The 23,910-nt window shown below is 38.5% G+C and overlaps 1 protein-coding gene across 1 annotated transcript; it reads left to right on the top strand.

The window, feature by feature from the left end:
• LOC120536664 (tyrosine-protein phosphatase non-receptor type substrate 1-like) lies at window positions 1-23,484 on the top strand. Its single transcript, XM_039765098.1, has 8 exons — window positions 1-112; window positions 5,430-5,768; window positions 12,489-12,785; window positions 18,896-19,171; window positions 21,230-21,283; window positions 22,057-22,198; window positions 22,309-22,431; window positions 22,568-23,484. Exons 1-8 carry the CDS (start codon window positions 79-81, stop codon window positions 22,587-22,589), a joined length of 1,287 nt encoding a protein of 428 aa, XP_039621032.1. The 5' UTR covers window positions 1-78; the 3' UTR covers window positions 22,590-23,484.
• The last annotated feature ends 426 nt before the right edge of the window (window positions 23,485-23,910 follow it).

The raw sequence follows: 23,910 nt of genomic DNA, 5'->3' as shown, positions 1-23,910 counted from the left end.
TTTACGTAAAACAGGAGACACACGATGTAAACAAGCTCCATATTAGCGCATATTTAGCGATGTCTCTTCTAAAGAAGGATGAAATATCTCACGTTGATATTTATAATTCCAGGTAAGTTTACATTGTGTTCTTAAATACGTGCTGCCGGAATTCATATTTTATTAAATAAATAATAAAAAAAATCTTTCTGTCGATTTCGAAAGTGAAAATGAATTGCGTCTCACTAAATTAAAACAAGTGCTGAAGGGAATAACTTGACTATTTAAGCTCTTTTTAATCTTATTAATGCAAGTTGAACAACTACCGGGAAAATGAGTGCAGCATATCGCTGTAATGAACTCAGCGGTGTTCCGTGTTTAGTGAACCTGACGCAGACACATTAATGCTCGTTTGTTTCCGGTCCCAATGTCTTAGGACATACATTTTCCACACCCTCACAATGACCCGACCGTGCACTTCATTTTGTCGAACCTTGTGGGAGAAGCTCTTTATAGTTTACAAGTTAAGTAACAGTCAATTACATACAAAAAAATCGGGAGTGGGCTCCCTTAGACTTTCACGTATACTCGGATATGAGGATGGATATTTGAGGAGTAAACCGCAAGACAATGATTATATTTTTTAATAGTGTGTACTTTAAAGAACCATCAACAACAAATCAAATTAATAATAAATTGAACAATTATTATAAAAGTAAAGTTGAAAAATTTTAACTCTAATGCTGCATGAATAAAACAAAATCGAGAATATGTTCAGGTAAAATACCACTTCGGGTTGACGGATTTGGCCCAAAAGTTAATACAGATCAACAATTTTGGTGTTACAACCAAATGGCAAATTCCATCCATCTATCTCGTTGCGTTTTTGACTTAATCATGTTTACACACGGTGGCGCAGTGGGTAGCGCTGCTCCCTCGTAGTTAGGAGACCAGGGTTCGCTTCCCGGGTTCTTCCTGCAGTACTCCGGTTTCTTCCCACAGTCCAAAGACATGCAGGTTGTATACTGTGTGTGTGTGTGTGTGTCCTGCGGTGGGTTGGTGCCCTGCCGGGGTTTGTTTCCTGCCTTGCGCCCTGTGTTGGCTGGGATTGGCTCCAGCAGACCCCTGTGACCCTGTAGTTAGGATATAGTGGGTTGGATAATGGATGGATGTTTACACACACACAGACATAATTCCAATAATGATATTTTTCAGAGGGTGGTGCAGTGGGTAGCGCTGCTGCCTCGTGAAGTTTGCATGTTCTCCCCGTGTCTGCGTGGGTTTGCTCCGGGTGTTCCGCTTTCCTCCCACAGTCCAAAGACATGCAGGTTAGATACATTGGCGTTTCTAAATTGTCCCAAGTGTGTGCTTGGTGTGTGAGTGTGTGTGTGTGCATGTCCTGCGGTGGGCTGGCGCCCTGCCCGGGATTTGTTACTGCCTTGCACCCTGTGTTGGCTGGGATTGGCTCCAGCAGACCCCCGTGACTCTGTGTTAGGATATAGTGGGTTGGATGATGGATGGATGGATATTTTTGGACTCAGTGAGGTCTAAAACGTCAAGATTCATCAAAATCTCGAATTCAAATTTCTTCATAATTACCACACTTCCTCTGTATTTCAAATATGAGAAAGTAAAAAGAGCTCTGGAGGACCTTGCCCAATTCAACAGTGGGGTTACCTTATAGCCCAATCATACAAAATGTAGCCCACTATTGGTTAACACATTTCAAGCGAGCCAACAACCATTCCCACAACTGAATACTCATGCCATAACTAAATATTACTTTAATTTTTTTCTTCTTTTTTTTTTGAGAAATAAAAATTACCATTAATTTGAATAGCATTCTGGATTCATCTGATGACACTCATTGTAAAGCATTAAAGCAAATGATTGATGTGTAGAAAAGCATAATGGATAAGGAGGTATGCAAAATAAATAGATAAATAAATAATGCTACAAGGTCATTCCCTATTGTATATTGAATATTATATATCATAGTCCTGTTAACCTGCCAGTGCCTCATCTACACAAATATTTCAAGTTTTGCTCTGCCCATAAGACACTTTGCACCTACGTGTAAGTCACTATATAAAAACTGCTAAAACCTTAAAAACATTTAATAGAGAAGTAGCAGAAAAAATCCATCACATTTACCATTATTGCTAATACAATTTAGAATATTTCAGGCAATAAATAACAGAACAAGCAAATGCTTCACTATATTATAAAGAAATAAAGAAAAAAACAAAGAACATAAGCCAATATGATTACTTGTGTTACATTTTTGTTTTTCTTTTGGGCTAAACAACATGACAAATCTGTTTTTTAACTCCATTAAACCATGCAATATAATTACAAACATCACAGTGACATACGGCACATATTGGTGCACATAGGAATCAGCTTTTTAATATTCTACTTAATGCATTAAGGTAGTTAACATTTTACGGGTTTATTGTAAATGTTGCATTCACATAAGAAAAGCTTACTGAACATCTTTAATCGAACTTGAACCGTATACAGTTTCCAAGTCATTACTTCTTCACCAGCTTGGGTGAAGCCATGGGGATGCTGGTACGATGTAGAGGTCAGTCCGTAATTCCTCAGCCCTGAACGAACGGTCATAAGGCTGGATAGTAAGTACATTCCTCAGCAAACACTCTGGCGATGGGTCAGTGTAGGCCAAATGCAGGTTAATGTATGCAGTCAACACTGGCCCAATTGGGATATACAGATCAGGGCAACATTGACCTTAAAACACTGGCCCTGTGTGGGCAAACAGACAGGGAGCCCAAAACCACATGGTAGACTTTACTAAGTGGGCCTCTTGTAGCAGCTTGACACTGCCCATGATCTGCCCACAGGAGGCCACTGTGTGAATGGTTGCTGGGTTCAATTCAGTTCTCGGTATCTTGTTTGAGATAATTAATGTTGTGAGAAAGCTCCTTTCACATGTGCATCGGATAAGGGTAGATTGGACAATTTGATTGCACCCATTGCCAGCACCTTAAAGCAGTGGCTTCCTGCAGAATCTGTTAATGCTTCACCTTGGTGCTTCACTAATGGGAATAGTGTACCTGTTGATCCAATGCCCCTCTGCTGAGATTCCTGTTAATCAACTAAGGTAGAGAAAAACTGAAGGGGCAGCTCACTCAACTTTGATTTGTCAAAAGACCGAGCAACATGTTTGAATATATATATATATATATATATATATATATATATATATATATAATATACACACACATACACCCACGCACCACTGAGCCCCAAACCGCAGAAACAACCACAAATGACACAGTCCTGGGTCACTAAAAGGCTTTTAATTTGTACAGGGTACATTTTACAGGCCTCCTTTTCCAATTACTCAGCATACACATAACATTTCCCTTCCCTGTATGTTCTGTTACGTTGCATCGTGTTCTCTCCACTCCACCCAGTCGAGTGTTGCCTAATTGCACTCCTGGCTCCAGGTTCAGCTCAATTGGAGGCTCACTTTTAAAGCCCAATCTGAGAGTACTTCTGGTTCACAATCTGTTATTCCCAGGAAGTACTTTCAGGTCAGACAGGACCACAATGGCCTTTGTGCCATCAATATCCAACAGTTACCCGTCAGACTTTAAAGAACAGAGCATCTCCATGGGACCACAACTCTTATGCTGCCCTGCAGGGATCCATACTGGGGCTTACCAGACTGGGCGCTGCCACCCAGAGTACCTCCTGTAGCAGACAGTCACCCACTTCCCCATACTTCCAGGTTCACAAGCCCATCCAGTGTGACCTTCCATAGCTTCTGCTGCAGCATTATTCCATGACCATACATCCTGGAGTGGAAGGAGGGAATCACAGCCCCCCTCCCTGACCTTTATCAAGTCCTCCTGGCCATCCAAGGGAACAGGGTCCATCCTGGGTAGGATGCCAATCTGTCCCTCACAGAGTCTGTATATATACAGTATATATATATATATATATATATATATATATATATATATATATATATATATATATATATATATATATATATATATATATACAGTATATATATATACAGTATATATATATGCTTTTTTTATTGTTAATATCTATATATATATTTTTTTTCTGTCCCCCCTGGCCATTGGACCTTACACTTATTCTATGTTAATTAATGTTGAATTATTTCATTTTCTTACTGTGTCTCTTATTTTTTCTATTCTTCATTATGTAAAGCACTTTGAGCTACATTTCTTTGTATGAAAATGTGCTATAGAAATAAATGTTGTTGTTGTTATATATATAATTCACTAAGGGCACGCAAGGCAGTGAGCACAAACAAGACAGAGCCCCGCCCGCCAACTCTAAGACCATGGGATACACTCGACAGAGCCCCGCCCGCCCACTCTAACCCTCCTACCGCGTCATGTGATACGCACAACAGAGCCACGCACGCCAACTGTAACTGTCCTCCCGAGTCCAGCGTCACTCTCGAGGCACGCAACAACTCACCAAACACAGCCTCAGTCGCTTTCGTCTGTGAAAAAGTCCACATGCACCTCTGAGCCACGTTGACTTTACACCGTACGCAAGACAGAGAGCCACGCCCACCAACTCACAGAGCCCTGCCCACCAACTCTAAGACCATGGGATACGCATGCATTTAATGTATAAATGGATATAAATAATTACATGTAAACGATTCGCCAAAATCTGTTGTATGTAAACGATACTGTTTAAAACGTTATTTTTTTTTAATCAGAAAACCCAGTTTCCACGTCTACCCGTATTAGTTTAAATGGCACTTTTACCACTCGCAATAAGGCTGACGCTCTGACTTATCGTGTCAACTGAGCAACACAGTGAATGCGGCGTCTGTCTATATATGTCTATGTTTTCCGTAGCCTGCTACAGGAAGGTTCTCTCTCGATCATTGGCATTGGTTTCGCTCCTTGCTATTTTCGTTATACTGCGACGGTGGTTTCCTAACCCTTTTTTATACTGAATTCCTTTCTCACCATTTTCCGTTCCTATTCTTACACCGCCGTATAATACGGTGGGCTTCGGCTAGTTTTCTTTATTTTCCTCACCTCCTCATATTTTTAAAATGTCTCCTGACAATGGTAGAATTATCACAAAAATATTTCATGCAGTACAATTATCACACCTTCATATCTTGGCACTGGACGCTGATTGGTGCTTTTCTTTTTCAGTTCGACTGTTATCCACTGCAATTGGTTGATCCCAAAATGATTTAGTCATAGCTATGACTGACAGATCATTAGTTCAGATATAATTCTTAAGTCCGGTCTTGTCTAACATAAGGGCAAAATGTCATTGAGGGAAGATGATGGCCAATGCGTCAGAAGCCTTCCAAACTGAGGCATATTTTATGTTTTACGATTCAGAAATGTCTAGTTTTTCTTCCTAACCTTTACAACACTTTTTGTCTGACTGTTGTTGTTTTCTTTTTCTAGTTGTGCTGGGTGAATTCCATGTATTTGCTCCATACCAGGAAGTCAAAGCAGCCGCCCAGTCAACCGCGCTGTTGCCTTGCTTCTTCACTGTGGCAGAGAGTAAAAATGGACTTAGGTTTGTTATTATAATATGGAAACACAAAGGCACCGAGTTAATACAATACATGGACAGCATTGTGAAAAAATCCAGCCGGACAACATTGCTGGAAAGTGAGCTACAGAAAGGAAATGCCTCCTTGGTTATCAGGAATGTAGTTTTTGAAGATGAAGGAGATTATGAATGTGAAGTAACTGAGGCACCAAATTCAGAAACTAGGAGAATATATCTTCATGTGACAGGTAAGACAAGCTAGTCATCTATTTATTTTCTTTACTGAGAATTTCAGCTAGCAGGTATAAAGCAATAATAAACACAGTAATAGACCAAACTGTCTTATTTATATTGAGGATCTGATTTTTTCTTTGCTATTGACATGTGCAGTGACATGCCACAATCGAAAGAGCTCTCTAAGGCCCTCAGAAAGAAGGTTGTGTATTCCTAGGAGTCTGGCAAGTTATTTTGAAAAGATGGCCAAATGATTTGAAATTAACCATTCTACCCTAAGGAAAGTCACCTGCATGTGATGGAGATTTCACATAACTGTTAGTTTATCCAAGACTGTTCGGCGCAAAAAATTCAGCCCAAGAGCTGACCATTTTCGTACTAAAAGAAGTCTCCAAGAATGCCAAGCTTTATTTGCTTATTTGCAGGTAACTCTTAACATTTGATGTCAAAGTGGGTGCAGAAATTACACAAATGTGACCTACAATAAATGCAGGGTGTGCCAGAAATAAAGCCTTTTGTGGAGCAAGTGTATAGCTTGCCTTTGGACATCTAGGCAAAGACCAGGGGCCTCATGTATAAACGGTGCGTACGCACAGAAATGTTGCGTAAGAACTTTTCCACGTTCAAATTGCGATGTATAAAACTTACACTTGGCGTAAAGCCACGCACTTTTCCACCGTACCTCATAACTTGTCGTACGCAAGTTCTCAGCTCGGTTTTGCAGACTGGCGGCACCCAGCGTCAAAGCAGTGCTACTGTTCCTGTGTGGTTACACCTTATTTTCCTGACGCGGCTTTATAAATACACACAAACTAACTGCATATTGTTTATTAGTGTAACACATCTGATGGTAATTAACTTGTAACAACATAATGGTCCAGAGAATAGCCATAGTATTCCAAATGCCATAACGGCTTTAGCGTTGTTACTCTCACTGCACCTTCTTCTTCTTCTTCTTCTTCTTCTTTCAGCTGCTCCCGTTAGGAGTTGCCACAGCGGATCATCTTTTTCCATATTACTCTCACTGCACCACTCGGAGTATTTATATCACTGTATCTGAGTGTGAATCACAGCAGCAGCTGATCGGAAAGAGAATTATCGGTATACAGCTTCAAGGACACGCTGTATCAGCCACGGCAAAATGTTTTAAAGCCTTTCCTGTACGGACCTAGCGGTTCAGAAACAGTTTCATCCCAGGAACTATAAACGCACTCAATCAATTGCTCCTTGTAGATCTGTTAGTACTTATAAGTACAATTACCCCACTGTAAACTTGCACTATAGTTATAATATCGCACAACCTGGGCCACTTTATAAAGCGCGTATTTACATATGATGACGATATCATTTTTAAGATGAAATGCAGCAAAATATGTTCATTATATTATACAGATAAAACGTTAACTTCATTTAAATAATCTATATTCTTCACTGGGTCTGGCGTGAAGGATAGAATAATTAAACATGTACTACGAAGATATTTCAATGTTCCTTAAACATTTTGAAGAATCGGCGCTCTAAGCTTACAGATGGCTTAACGTCTATTACAGAGCTGATTGTGTGGCGATCGGTTACTTGGAGAAAGAAAAGCAAGGACTGCAGTGGCGGCCACGCCAATATATTTTGAATATAAAACAGAAAGAGAAAATAACAACACAGCTAAAAACACAGCGGCAAATTTTGACAAAAGTTAAACGCTTGTGTCATGAGCACAAGGTGGCTATGCAGTGTCTGCAACAGACGTAGCCATCCACCGTGAATCAGATACCATATTGACATTGGCGGGCAAAGGGACCACCGATTCTTTCTCTGCCCAGGGCCGCCACAAGCCTAGAGCCCCCCATGAGTACTTCTGCAATAAATAATTTAATCAAAGGTCGCGCACAATCACTGCGCCGTGAAACTCATGTTTAATAACGTGTTTTAACTCCTATCATCATGAAAATGATATCACGTATACATCTCAGTATTTTAGTTATTCAGAGAGCTGTAGTGTCACTAATGTAATGGACTCTGTGTCCAGTTGGAGGAAGAGAGCCAGTTTAAGAAGCACGTAGTGATTCACACACATAGAGCACATACGAGTAGAAGATCAAATACAAAACAAAGCATTTAACGTGCTACTTTAATTACGATGTGATTTGAGAAGCTGGTTAATTAAACGATTTTAAGATGAAGTTTATGATGTTCTACTTTAATGACAAAATAAACTACGTGATTAAAGTGGAAATGTCGAGATTGAAGTTGACATTTCGTGCTTTTTCCCTCACTGTGTGCCTTTTTTTTCTCTGTACCCTAATAAGCTTTCATACGACATTCAGACGGTGGGCTACAACTCGCCTTTTCACTGCGACTTTGATAGCTGACAAGTTCTTTTTTATTTCCCGGACTGTGCGACTTTGTGAACGTGAGCTTTTAAGTTTCTCCATCATGCTATGTCACTCGATTAACTTTCTTTTGTTGATTATACCAAGGTTTAAATAAACAAATAGTAAGCTTTTCCTTTGCCTCCACTTGGTATTCGCTGAAATTCTTATATTTTCCCCCGTGCTTTTCCTATTGTCTTTTCACAGAAGGTTGAGCTTAAGGGCGATTTATATTGATTTGCATATTCAAAGAGGCGTAATTCTGGGAGGAGTTGGGGCGGGACAGAAGGTGCGTGCACGTGCGTTAGTTTTCACGCTGATCGGAATTTATGTAGCGGATGAACGCAGAAGTTGGATTCCTGCACAGATTCCTGCATCTGGATTTTTCTGTGCGTAAACACATTTCGGCTTTTGTGCTTACGCCATGTTATAGTGCGAATTCTACGCACGGCGTTATGCATGAAGCCCCAGGCCCTCTGGAATGTTATACTCTCGATGGATTAATTTTAGATAAGTGGGGTTCGGCCACAGTCACAATAGCCATGTTTAGTGCAAACTGAAGACAGCATTTCAGAATCTCATACCAGCTGTAAAGCCGAGTGGTGGAAACGTTCTGGTTTGGGGTTGCTTTGCTGCGTTAGTGCCTCGCCAGCTTTCAGTCTTATCAAAGTGTGCCATAGGAGAATGTGAGGCCATCTGTTCCGAAAGCTGAACTGTAAATGGACCTTTCAACATAATAATGGTCAAACACGTACTAGCAAGTCCAACAAAGAATAGCTCTAAAAAAAGAATTGGGGGCTTATGGGCTGGTCGAGTCAAAGTCTTGATTTGAATCCCATTGAAATGTTGAATTGGGCAGAACATGGAAGAAAACCCATAAGCATCCTGCAGCTGAAGGAATTTTACATGGAGGAGTGGGCAAAAATTTTAATGAGGGCCAAACACAGAACATTGAATGGCTCACATTAGGTAGAAAAAAATACCTAATCAGGCTTAATTCTGGTGTAAGTACTGTATTACATTCACTAGGTACTGCTGTCCTGAATAATGGGCCTGTTTGTTGGGTCTCTTTGATAAACATCTCTGTGAAAGTGGTTATATCATTGTTAAAGAAATTCATGCTGCCATCTTGTGGATATTTTTGTAAGTGCTCCTTTTCTGGTAATTTTTATTGCAGTAGGCAAACATGCAACAAGTGAACATTTGTAGTCCCAAGTCTCTAAAAATAAAAGCCTGGCCAGTCCAGTGTTACCGATGCAGTATACTGTAATCTGAATGCACTTCAAGGAACAAAATGAGATAGACTGTTGGAAGTGCTCATCAGTCTTAATAACATTTAAAAAATAGCAAATTCACCAGTCTACTGTAAAACAATGTACAGTTCTTCAGTGTGAATATTGTTCAAAATGATTATACAAAATAACAGGAAGACTGGGACACATTGCATCATAAAGATGTCTATGGCCACATCTTAGCACCTGTAGGTCAGGGATATCAAACTCCAGTCCTGTAGGGCCACAGTGGTGGCAGGTTTTTCGTTCTAATCATCTTCTTTATTAGTGACCAGTTTTTTGCTGCTAATTAACTTCTTTAGCTTTAGTTTTAATTAACTTGCTCAGGCCCCTTAGTTGTTTCTTCTTCCTTAATTAGCAGCCAAACAGTAATGAGACACAAAACAAGCCACCTCATGACCAGCTCACCTGTGCCCATCACACAATATCTGAAAATAAAGAAAGGTGATGGTCTCAGTAAGGTTGTTCTCTCAGGTCACCAAAACATTTTGACGGTTTTCTAGGAAAAAACAGAAAAATCAACATGTCTGCTGTGGCAAAATGAGAGCAGCAACAAGCCATGGAATTAAATAACGAGTTTAATTAACAGCAAGAATCGGCTTCTCATTAAGAAACTGGTCAGAGTGAAATCGATTGGGGTTTGAAGCCCCACTTTAGCTTGTCATCTGTTGGCTCGTTTCACATCTCATTTCTGTTTCGCTGTCATTTAATAAAGAAAATAATTCAAAGGACTGAATCCTTAGAAACAGGGCTACTAAAATGAAGAGAAAGGAAATTAATTAGCAGTGAAAACTGGTCACTGATTAGGAAAAGGGTTAAAATGAAAACCTGCAGCCACTGCGGCCCTCCAGGCCTGGAGTTTGACACCCCTGCTGTAGATTATATATACTTATATTAATTTTGCAAAAGTAATATGTTCCTAAAGGTTTTTGGAATGTAGTTTATCTGCGTGAAGACTGGTCAAGTAAAATGACACCTTTTATTGGCTGACTAAAAAAGATTACAGTATGCAAGCATTCAAGGAAACTCGGGCCCCTTCTTCAGGAAAGATGTATCTTTTTTAGTTAGCCAATAAAAAGTGTCATTTAACTTGACTTGTCACTACATTTATAATGACTAACACTGTACAACACCCTAGTACTGCATGGAGATTACAATTGACCCTACCTCAATACCCTACTTTGTTGATAAATTAAAATTTCCTGAAAAACTGCTTGGCTTGATTAGGGCATCACCAGAATGGTATGTGCAAGGAGTCTTACAGAAAATTAGAGTAACAGAAGAGCAGTGGACAAGGTCCTGCAGATGTCTTTGTGGAAACAGAAGATTGCTATGGAATAGTATGGCAAGTGTGCTGGGAGCTCCCGAAGAGCACGTAGACATGGGAAAAGCACAAGGAAGAGTGTGAACTTGCTGTTTCCCCCGGGCACTAGATAAAAGTAACCAAACTGTTTGGCAGACACCCCAGTCCCTCCTTGTGTTGTCATGGACACACATACCCTGAGCCTTCTCCATTTGTAGATTTGCATTGTGGTAACTGCAGGTGGTAATGTTTGGATTACTACAGCTCTCAGGATCAGTTTCTTACTGGTCTGAGGTTAAGAAGGCTCTCTGAACTTAGCCGAGCAGATACTGCTTCTGAACACTTTAAGTGGAGCGCATTTCCAGGCGACATCAGCTGAGCTCTCGAGCATTCTTACTAAACCGCCACCATACTACACAGTACCACACAGCACCCTCCTGGTACAGTTCGCAACATCTGCACTGAAAAGAGGTACTGTCACCATCTCTGTTAACTACCGGTTAGGCTGGGGGGTTAAATACAAACTTAACAGTTGATGTTTCCATTTGTATTGTTGTTCAGTGTTCAATGGTTAACTTTTTTTCACTCGTGACACAGATTTGATATTTTTAAGAGTCACAAGAAGTTCAGAAAAAAAAAAACCAAGAAAAAATAAATCCTGCTTATACAGCTCAGTTGTTACGTGTTTTCTAAAATATTACACCTTAGGCCCATTTTTTTTCTTGCTGGGTTCCCCCTGTGTTATGTCCATGCGTTCGATGTACATATTCATGCAGTGACGAATTAACGCAAAGCATCTTTGAACACTTGCCATCGTGCGCTGACAAATCTGCAGACACTCCATGCTGTATTTGAAGTTATCATGTCGGCACTGTGTATGTATGTAGCTGGTATTCGCCATCTATTAGGTTGCATCTGTCTGATGAGTTAAATTTGCAGATTATGAATAGATATCCGCACACAGTCATATTGGGCTTGAATGGCTTAGAAAATTAATTTGAGCTCTCAATGAAAAATAATCGCATGTGAGACAAAAATCAGAACTGAGTCACTTTTAACTGTAATCTGAATGTAGCCTGTAGAAACCTATGAAGTCAAATGAAATTGGTGTGGTCTTTTCCTCTCATTTTCACCATCATGACTTTTCTCTAGCACTACTCTAAGATGAGGAGGCATTGCCCCCTTTCCAAGTTTAGGATGTAGAGGGGGCATAGGTACCTCCATACCCCTCCATAGTCGGCGATCATGCAGAACCTTAAAGTAAATAAATCAAATGGATCCAATGATATTAATGTTGCACTGTGGTAGTAATTGGGAAGCTGCTTTAATAATTTGTGTTTAATTGAATAGCATTAATGTCTGTTTCATAAACTGTCTTGTAATGGTGCATTATTTGTATTGTTAAGATGACTTATGAAGCTTTTATATTGAAACAGTATATTTGAACCTCTGATTAACGATAAAGAACCCGCTGTATTTTTTCAGTCTTTGGGTGTGTTGTATGTGTGTAGTTCAGTAAAAAGTCAAAATTCTCAAAAGAATCACCCCAGTGAAATATTTTTTTGTGATTAATATGCATTGTTAACTCAGTTTTTTTCAACTAACTGTGAAATTATGGGATTTTGTTTTGCAGAAAAATGAAGTGTTTTTCTTAATCACATTCTTCATTCCTCTACAGTGTAGCCCTTCACAAGAAATGAAATAAACTCTGAACGGAAATGTTTCTGTGTAGAAAATTTCACTACCAGTATTTTTTTTTCTTTTATTATCCAGTTGCTCCTAACATCTCATTAAAGCCACCGTTAGTTGTGGTGGATCAAAACAACTCACTGGAGTGCCGGGCAGAGGGTTTCTACCCTGGAGTTGTCTCTATTGAGTGGCTCAGAGACTCCCAGCCCCTTTCATCCCAGGGCCCTGTAGAGATTCAGAATAACCCTGATGGCAGCTTCACGGCATCAAACAGTTACACGTTTACACCAACTGTGAGTGAAATCGGTGGAGTTTTTTCCTGTCTTGTGCAACACTCGTCTCTAAATGGGGGAAAGGAGGAGATTCGACTTCACATCTGCAGTAAGTAACAAATTGCATTTCCCATAGACTCGCGAGTCTTACGCAGTATGCTGAGACACATCGGAGAGCCATAAATGTAGTCGTTTTATACATATATATATATACACATCTGTAAAATATGTTTCTGTAAAATGTCTCACTGTGCAAACAAAAGCAAAAAATACACATCTTTATATTAAAATATTTTTAAGCAGAGCTCAAACTGTGAATGTCACCAACAACAACAACATTTATTTATATAGCACATTTTCATACAAAAAAACGTGCAGAAAGTGCTTTACATGATGAAGAATAGAAAAATAAAAGACACAGTAAGAAAATAAAATAAAATAATTTTTATTATACTGCCTTCATTTTTTTCTTCTCAGATACATTAAAAAAGGCATTTTAAGATCACTTAAGTAGCGGATTAGCAGTGTGCAGTATTATTGGCCATTGTAATGATTTTCATTTGTCTCTATTTATGTCTGAGAGTACATGCAGTGATTTTACATATTTCACAACTCATATACTGAACTTGATCATTTTGGTTTCTACATTAAGTTGCTGTACTAACCCTTTTTTTCTTTTCTACTATAATTTTAAACATGAATTAAATGAAGACATGGGTCATATTGTATGTTTTCATGTCCAGAAATCTAATCCTGGTACCTGTACAGAAGTTAAAAATGAACAACTATGTAGTGAAACTATGTTATTCTTTATCTTGAAGGTGGAAATATTTAGCCCCAAAAGTAAATTCTGTGCACAATCAATTTTGCAATGTAGGATGGATTTGTTGAATGATAACCGCTGTATGACTGAGAAGTAATAGAAGAAGAATGTGGCCAACTCCACTGAAACTGAATGGCTTGTAATCTTTCTCTCCCTTTTTCTTTTTTACATTTCTTGTGTCAGATCTACATGTATGCTGTTTTAAGAAGGACATGGTGGCTACTTGTGTTAGTGTCATGAGTGGGCTGACATAAAATGACACAGTTATTGTGTTAGGTGCACACGTGAGTGTGTGTGTGTGTGTGTGTGTGTACAAGAATATTTTACATATGCAAAAAAAGAAATTCTTAATGAGATATTGGTGATGTTAAGATTGCAAATGTGAAGTACGCTCTCTGCATGTTTGATAAATATACAGTTGAAAGTGAAAGCTCAAAAGCTAGACTGAAGGTGGTGTCAGTTGACAGGCTTATCTTCGGCCAAAACTGATACTTAACTTTTACTTTTGATTTCCTTTGATAAATTAGTGGTGATCACATAGAAGAGGTCTAATTACAATTAGACGTTACATACCTTGTTAAACTTTTTAAAATGCTTTGTTACTACTACAAGATGCATTGTACTGTGCCTATTTCTCACCATTAAGATATTGACATAGAGTGCAATATCATCCAAATGCTACATCAGAGGGTGTAGCAATACAGTTTGTTCCCACACTGACAAGGGGTTTGTAAAGTAATCAACAAATGTTGAGGCACCTGCAGGAATTGTTTGCATCAACTTCCCATTGCTGCAGAAAAGTTGTAAGTTCTTAATCCATTACTTGTTACCCAAAAAAGGCATTTTGTAGAACTCTGAAAAAAAAAATCACATTACTTTCCAGTTTTTGATATCCTAAACTTTTTTTTGGCATTTTTCCGCTTACACTGAGAGAGGCCTGTGACACCGACCTTTATTGGACAAGCAGGTTGTAGCCACAGGACCATGCTTCCTAGCATTGGGTCACTGCATTGTAACAAGAAATCTACAAACAGCAGTACCTATGAAAATCACAATGGCGGGTAGGGAACAATAAAAAATAAAACACTACAGAATGTCAACATTTGTTCAAAGTTTGTTCAAAGTTTATTGTCATGTGCACAGTAAGCAAACATGTTTCCCTGTACAATGAAATTCTTTCTTTGCTGTCCACACCAAATGACAAAACCAACATATAAAGATAAACATAAATAATTAGTAGCAGATAGATAATAAGTAACAGAGGCAGCATAAAGTATAAAAACAGAATAGAAATATAAAGTGTAATGTGCAGGTAGGTGTGTGATGGACAAGTCAAATACAGTTGTGTGAGGTCGACAGAATGAGGTGGCCCGCTGTTATAAACTCCAGTCAGTTATTCAGGAGTCCAATGGACTTGGGAAAGAAAGAGTTCTTTAGCTTGGAAGTCCTGCATTTCATATGTCTGGACCTCCTGCCTGTGGGTAGGAGTGTGAACAGTTCATGTTGGGGGTCCCTGAGGATCGAAGCAGTTCTCCTGCGGACTCTGCTGTTGTAGATGCTCTCCAGAGAGGGCAGTGGGGTCCTGGTGATCTTCTCAGCAGTCTTTTCCACTCTCTGCAGGCGTTTGCGGTCCATAGCAGTAGTGTTGGTGTACCTCACAGTGATGCAGCTGGTCCAGATGCTCTAAACAATGCAGCTGTAGAAGTTGGCGAGGATCTTAGTCGACATACCAAACTTCCTCAGCCTCCTAAGAAAGTACAGCCGCTGTTGAGCCCTCTTGACCAGCTGTGTGGTGTTAAGTTTCCAAGTGAGGTCCTCACTGATGTAGGCACCCAGGTATTTAACGCTGCTTACCCTCTCCAATTCAAGCCCTCAGATGAACAGTGGCCGGTGAGGTCTCCTCTCCTTCCTCATGTCCACTATCATCTCCTTTGTCTTGTCTGTGTTGAGGGTGAGGTAGTTGTTCTCACACCATGACACCAGACTGTCCACCTCCCTCCTGTAGCCCGCCTCATCCCCATAAAGAAAAAGTATACGTTAAGATTAAGCACATTTCCAAATGGGCAGCACGTTGGTGCAGTGGTAGCGCTGCTGCCTCGCAGTTAGGAGAACTGGGTTCACTTCCCGGGTCCTCCCTGCGTGGAGTTTGTATGTTCTCCCCGTGTCTGCGTGGGTTTCCTCCCACAGTCCAAAGACATGCAGGTTAGGTGCATTGGTGATCCTATAATTGTCCCTAGTGAGGGGTATGTGTGTGCCCTGCGGTGATATGGCACCCTGCCCGTGGTTTGTTCGTGCCCTGTGCTGGCTGGGATTGGCTCCAGCAGACCCCCGTGACCCTGTTAGGATATAGTGGGTTGGAAAATGACTGACTGACATTTCCAAATTTCTTTAAACCTTAGGAAAAGACCAAGAAAAATACAGAATCACTTATAAAATAAATTTTAAACCTTGCCAAACTTTAAGAATGATGTATTAATTATGTCCACTCTTGGTTGTGCAACTGCTGAAAGTACTGTTTTAAAAAAAAAAAAAACTAGTTTAAAAAAATTCTCATGTAACTTGTGTTGCGTCCTCCACATGTCTGTTATCCATTTTATGCTCAGAACATGTAAAATACGGGTTTTCTTTTCTAAAATACTCTTAATACTTGTGAAAAAGTCAGCGTCAATGATAAACAGAAATGTCACATTCCCATAATTCAGCGCTTCTGAATTGAATACAGGATTCTTCACCAATGAATGAGGGGGAGAGGCGGATTTTTTAATTCAAACACACTGGATTGTGCCTTTCCTCTTTATCATTTATGCTGTGATTTGTCATAAGCATTAATGGCATTTTAACAAACAAAGCGTGTATTTTGCATGTTCTGTGCATAAGAACAGATAACAGACCTGTGGATTATGTGTCATGAGTTATGTGAGAATTTTTGTTTCTTTTTTCCATGGAAGCTTTTCATACTATTTGCTGTTGTCTAGCATTGGTCACTGTTGGGCCCCATTCAGTTAGAATTTTTGTTAGGTCCTTTCTCTATGAAAAGATGAGATTAATTGTTTTTCTCTGCCATCACTACAAACTACATGGGGTAATTAACATATTAAAAAAGTATCATTTATGTCTGCAGTATTCCTTTAATTTGAACATTTAATTTTCGTAACAAGCTGTTTTAACATAGCAGGCTGAGCATAGAACGGAATAAACCATCTTTGTAAATGCCTGTTATGACTAGGAGTCCCAAAGTACTTAAATCCTGGATAATTCCAAAAATGCTCACTAGAGGGGAAATCCAGTCAAAAAAGCCCAACTAGTAACACTGAGGGCCACATCAAATCTTTATAAAATTAAAGATTTATTTCACAGAAAAGACCTGTTCGACTGTGAAGCTCAAAAGAGCACAAAAGGCATACCGTAGTTGGCAGAGTATAAGGCAAGTTCAAGCACGGTTAAAACGCATGCCGAAAGAAATCCCTCAGTCCAAAAGTTAAAAACAAATAATCCACACAAGAATAAAGAAAAAAGTAGTTACTGTGGACGAAGACTCAGACCCGACAGCAGGTGCGGTTATAAAGCAGCTTTATTTTTCAGAGTCACGGTGAGAAGAGTTTCAGAAAAGCAGACAATCAAATATACATGACAGCGTCAGGGCTCTTCTGAACCCCGTCTGTTGGGTGGGGTAAGTTTTTATACCCCTAGAATGCGTGATTTAATATCATTATGAAATGTAACAGTCAACACATTTATTATACACAATCCTTGAGCCCCTTTAATGTCCCTTATGCAACTTGATTTCTTGGCCCCTTTTGTTATGGCGTTCAGATGTAAGCTAAGGAAAAACGTGATAAGGCGGACTCATGTGTGGAATGCTCAGACCTTTGCACAAATATTTTTCTGTTTGCTAAAACAAAGCATGCTATTACATGGTTTAGTAAAGCTTACTTCTCAGACATGAATTAGTACAAGGGAACGAAGAGAACATTCGTCTTCCACATTACAAGTAGAGTAAAAGGCAAAACAAAGGAAAAATGTATCTTCTCTTTACTTAGCTTTTCTTATTAGTTATTTCTGTACTTAAAAGTTCTTTACTTCTTCTTCTGTACACTATAAATGTACGCTGCTGCACTTAAATTAAGCGCTTTGTCTTACATGTCACTTCACACAGAAAATACTCACACAAGGTACGCAATTATTAACAGGCACGTAGGCATGTAGGTACGGTTTACAACCATGTGCCCTCTACACCTTACACATGGCAAGGCTGATCACTAACTGAGAATAATGTTTAGTCAGAGCAGTTAGAAATGCTTAGAATATACCAATTCAATTCAACTGATGGGAGTTATGGGAACCTCCCATAGATTATGCACTGTCATTTAGTAAAATATTTATGAATCTTATGTAACTATGAAATGGCTCTTACACACACAATGCCTATAGAAGGCAATTCCATGTGCAGTTAAGTGTCAATACTGTAATCCAATAGCAAAGCTGAAAAACTACAGAAGGTCAAAAATCACAAAAAACACAACAGCTCACCAGTAACTGTGGAAAACTCTTACCTTTATAAGGCTGATGGTCCTGTCGATTAGTGAAACACCCACAAAACACATGGAAAATAACACAAGATGCATAGACACACAGAAACTAAGTAAACTATATTATTAACTTGTACAGAAAAATCAAAATTGAACAAAGCATACGTTAAACACGAATTTGAGCCACAGCCAGCAGAGGAACCCTGGCTGAAACATAACAAGGTCCACTTTTAAACAATTAAAAAAAAAAAAAAAAAAAAAATTCTGCTTCTTCCAAAAAAGTTCTGCTGCTGTCAGTTCTATTCAATAAGGGCGCGCACAAAATGGCGAGCTTCAAAAGGGCGACCTCAGTTGAACGCGGCGAATAAAGGAGTTCGTAGATAATTTAGTTCAAATGGCTCTGGAATATGTGAAGAGCAGATCTACTCGTAGTCGAAGCCTACACATTCAGAAAGGAGAAAAATATCAACGGGAAACACATCTTTATATGTTCAATCATTGCCTTTATCTAATAAATTTTCTTCACAAATTTGTTCCAGAAATAGTTCGTTAGAAGTTCATGCATTAATTAATTGGAGTTTTAATATTCTTGCTTTCGCCTTTTTATACAATCAATCATTGCCTTTATCTAATACATTTTCTGTAATAAATTTGTTGCATTTGCCTTTATTCGCTGCGCCAAATTGAGGTCGCCCTTTTGAAGCTCGCCTTTATTTACGCGCCCTTATTGAAGGATACCGCTGCAGTTTCCTGCAATGTTGTTATGTATAAACCTGAGCGTTTCCACATCACAAAACTCTGTTTTGTTTTTTTTTTTGTTTGTTTTTTTGCTTCAGGTTAAATTTAAACTTTTTTTTCTTATTGTAGAGCCTACCTTGACGATTTCACCCAGAATCCTAAAGAAAGGGGAGACAAAGGTGTACTGCAAGCTGGATGGCTGCCTATTTAGTAAAGTTACTATGAGATGGTTGAAAAACGGGTACACGTCTCATGTTTTAACATGTGAGGAGAGAAGAGAGTGTATAAGCAGCACTGACGTCATCCTGAGTATACCAAGGAAAGAGTGGGAGGAAGTCTCATGTGAGGCTGATTTGGATGGAATCAACAAGCCACTCACAGAACATGCCACGGTGACACTTGAAGGTAAGAAAATGATGAATATTGTGATTTTTAATGATTCTTTGATTTTGAAATAGGGTTAAAGCTCAAGAAACTCTGTAACTTGCACAGTTATTTGTTGTATGTTGGTCCTTTTGTTCAGGACATTTATTAGAATATTAATGTTTAATGATAATTACAATTTCTCTGAAATTCTGATATGTCCTGAGCCCAAAGTAAAACTTTTATCTGTAATTATCAATCCCCTGTTTAATACTTTTAAGACACAATTACATGTTTAATGTATTTCTAAAAGTTAAGTCATACCAAATTAACCTGTAGAAGACACAGGAGGTACCTGTACTCTTAAGATGGTAAAATGTCTTTAGAAGCAATAACACAAACTAAAATAAACATCTGGTTATTGATCAGGGTCTCAGAAAAGTTTGGGCCAACTCGATTACACTGTGGCTTTTACAGGACACACTGCTTGTTTTGAGCCCTGATACCACATCTAAAGGTGATTTAGGTCTACACTTCGACTAGCCAATTCCATAAGTATCATTTTCTTTTTCTTCCACCATTCTGGTGTAGACTTACTGTGGTGTTATGTGTTCTTGGTTTGCTGTATGAACCGTTTCCATATCGATAAATAGGAAGATATTCTCCTGAAGGATCTTGTAATACAGTGCAAAGTTAGTGGATTCTTCAGTAATGGCAAGATACACAAATGCTAATACAGTGTTTAAAAACTGTGATACTACCACCATAATGCTTTGATGCTGGGTTGATAAATCTTTTTATGCCATTTAAGACATTATTACAAAGCTGTAGGGAATCATCCTTGTACATTCTACCAAATGGTTTTCCTTAACAAGCAGTGGCTTCCTACATGGCTACTTTGGCCATGATCATTTTTTCCTCCCGTTGTCTTTTTCATGGCATAATCATAAACATTGACCATAGATCAAGTACCTGTAGAACCCAAATGGTGTTAAAGGATTTTATTTTTATTATATCATAGAAATCGTGTATGTTTTTTGTTGGAGATATCGTATACAGGATTATCACTTATGGGACAATTGAATGCCAGCCAAAAAGGTAACCCATTTTGGCAACACAGCCTCAAATCCCTTAGCAATGGCTTTGTAACTCTTTCCAAATTTCATTAATTTTAGGATGACATGGAAATTGTGCCCCATGCTGTAAAATCATGTTCCTGATGAAGGCACACATGTCAAAGACATGCCAAGATGTTCATTTTGGGGTAATTTCTGAGCTGTTGGAAACAAAAATGTGCCTGGTTAGAGTTTCATGTAGGGATATCACAAGAACTGAGTAGATGGCAAAGTTAGCCAAGTATACCAAACATAATGGTATCAGCTTTTTTACAGTATTGGTAGTAACGAGTGACTGCAAGTAGGTGAATACGTGAAGCACAATAATATGTGAGAAAAATATATAAAATGGCTGATATTGGATACAACACCAAATCAACACATGTTGACATGAAGACCAGCAAAACTTGTGTCTTTCTATTGCATAATTCTAAATGATATAAGTGAGACATATGTCAGGTTTTATCAGGCAGGCATTATTTTGTTGTTTTTTGATTCCAAAGAAGCACAAGCCGTCACAACATCATTGCTGTGATACCTGTGCCTACTCACATTTCAGAACACAATCACATCTGCTCAACAGGACGCTATGATGGTGGCCGTTTTGCACTACCAAATCCAAAAACACATGAAACAAAAACACCTTTTCTGATTTGGTTAGAAAGCCAGACACTGTCTTAATAACATTTTATTGCTGCATGATTTTTGGTAAGCAATGTTTGTCAGACCATTTTGCGCCTTCTTATTTTTGGCACGTTTAAGCACAGATCTTTGTGTTTGTGTTATTCTTTAATCCTGTCGTAATTCTATTAATCGAAGCATCACATTTAATATTTTGAGTAATATGAGTTAGCACTATGGGCATGCTATTGCTATGTACAGGTATAAGTAATAAGAAATCCAACAGTAATACTCAGTAAAACCAGTTTTTAAAGACATGATACAAAATGGTTATAATTAGACTTGTGTTTTTGTGTCTACAAAGGTGTACCAGAGAAGACGGCTTTAGGTGTGGCCCTAATAGTAGGATTTATTGCAGGTAAGTCATGGATATCCTTAGAATTAACATTATGTCCTATATTATTGATATCTAGAGTATTTCTCTGTAAGCTGGGCATCTGGCACAATGCGGCAAAGTGCCAGATTATTAGTCCCTCACAATCATATGCGGCAGGTTCTCTTTTCTGTATGTGTATGGATTTTTCCTTTAAGGATTCCCATTTACTTCACAACTCAAACATCTGCATTAGGGTTGAATGGTGGCAATAAACTGTCTTGGTATGTATGTTATCACATTTAGAGCTAAGCACATTTTTATGGTCCCAGCAGTACTAATAGACTGATTTGCTTTTAAAATTGCAAAGAAGAGGGGGACTGTAGCCATATAATCTATCCATGTTATTTGACCTGTTCATTACATTTTATTGAATTCATATGGCCAGTCTGAGAGATTTTAATATTGTTGTAACCCTTTTTGGGGTTAAGTGTTACTTGAGCAACAAGGGCTTCTTATTAAGTAATTGGGTTGGAACAGAAACCTGCAGCCACTGCGGCGCTCCAGGAACGACTTTGCCCTCCGCTACTATAAATCATAACTTTCAGTTTAGCTCTGCAGATTTGTCTGTTTAACACAAGATTTCTTACTTAAAGTACTTTTTTGACACTGAATAGAACTGTAAATAACAACAGGAACTGTAGTTTTGAGTTTAGAAAAGTCAGCTATCAAAGAGATAAGTGCTATTGGCATCCCATTTGTTTCTCTTTTCTATTCAATAATCAGTATATCATTTTTGTTTTCCTCTATCCTATTAGGTTTTATACTTCTTACCTTAATTTGTGTTGCCTTTGTGCTATACAAGGTGTGTAAGAAATTCCAAAAGCTCTGCTGTTTCTACGAAGGGCAATGCTATGTAAAAAAGCAGACATGGAGGACCAAAAGGAAAAGAAAGCGCAGGTAGGAACTGACAAATTGAAATGCATTGCTTAACAAAGCTGTATAGCTTCAAATTAACGCTGTAACAAAAGAGCATATAGTTCTAATTTTCACTGAGCAGAAACTTTCAGTTCTCTTACAGATGGGGCCAACATGAAGAATAAGTTGAAACTCAGTATTTTTGGAGAGACTACAGAAATACTAAAGAGACAACAACAATACCAAATGGAAGAAGCCAACAGTCATGATGTCAGGTAGGTAAGGCCTTGAGGCTACAAACTCGTAGTATCATCATAAGATGTAGAGTATTGGAATGAAAAAGAAAAACATGCTGGTGATGTACGTGCTCAGTGTGTATGAGCTAATTTTTTTGTTTTCTTTTTATTGCAGATTCATTGAAACCCCTACATGAAGTTCATAGCTGAAACTGAGAAGTTCATTCCAGATGGAAACTCCGTATCACTCATCTACACAGAATACAGTGGGAGTATGAAGTCAACAGGCCAGTCATGTAACTAAAGCAGATGCTTTACCATCATTTAAAGTATGGCTGAAGATGACATTGGGTCAGTTTAGCCGATTAACCTAGTAAAGTAGTCAAGGTCTGAGTGGTGTCTTCTGAATTGGAAAATTAATTTTTTTATGCAATGTAATAATTTCCTTTTCAGTATTTGGTCTAAAATCCCTACTGGACATTTTGCAGCAATTATTATATATTAGTCTTCACATTATTGTTTGACAAGCTTGAAGAACATTTGAACACAGTGTTAATGAACACGCCAGAAAGAGCGAGTGATCAAATAGAAATGAAAAGCACAAAAATGGTGTTGACAAAAGTCAGATGTCAAGTTGAGATTAGAAGAGCAGAAGATCAAATCCAAATTGATTGTCATATCAAAACGACAAACCAGAATCAAAGTCAAAAGCCTAAAAACACTAACTGCTCTTTTTCTCTTAAGCCACAGTAAAAGACCCAATGAGCAAATAAAATGCTACTGTGCACCATCAATTTATAAGGGCAGATTACAATGAAACAACACATTCTGTGATCTTCAAGTCACCATTTATAGTAACCATAAATGAGAATAGGGAAGCATATTAATGAATAAGTAACAAAGAAATAAATAAATCTATACAAACTTATAAAACGCAGACATATAATTAGTAGAAGGGTAGCATCCTTATATCCCAGGGGTCTCCAACACGTCGCTTGCGAGCTACCTGTAGCTCGCCACCCCTTTCCAAGTAGCTCGCCAAAGCGTTAATGAATCGTACATAAATTTGAAAACTTGATTAGTTAAATTAGGGGTGGGCAATCTTTCCAAAAAATCATATCACAATCCTTTTAACACAAAATCACAATCCACAATCTGAATTGAAATCTCTTGTCAATGTGGCATACACTTAAGAGAATATCTGGACTCATCAAGACCCAACTACAACTTTATTTTAAATATCAAACAAAGTTGAATTCAATTGTTCTCTTGTTCGTTAGTTAAGCGGAGTTAACTGCCCTCTGCCCGCTGCATGTTTCTTGGATTTGCACAAATAAATTGGTACCACAAGCGAACTTTGATACATAGCGAAATGAGAGAAGTTGCAAATTATAGAAAAAAAACCCGATCTAAATCTGTGAATTAGTTCTCTTGTGAAAAGCGGACACACAGAAAGACAGACAAACATTGGATTTTATATATTATATATGAGTACAATAATGTGCAGTTAAAGTCTCA

The sequence above is a fragment of the Polypterus senegalus genome, chromosome 10, assembly GCF_016835505.1.
Source record: "Polypterus senegalus isolate Bchr_013 chromosome 10, ASM1683550v1, whole genome shotgun sequence".
Taxonomy (NCBI): Eukaryota; Metazoa; Chordata; class Cladistia; order Polypteriformes; family Polypteridae; genus Polypterus; species Polypterus senegalus.
Note: the sequence above shows the minus strand (reverse complement) of the source record. Positions and strands in the feature narration are given on the sequence as shown.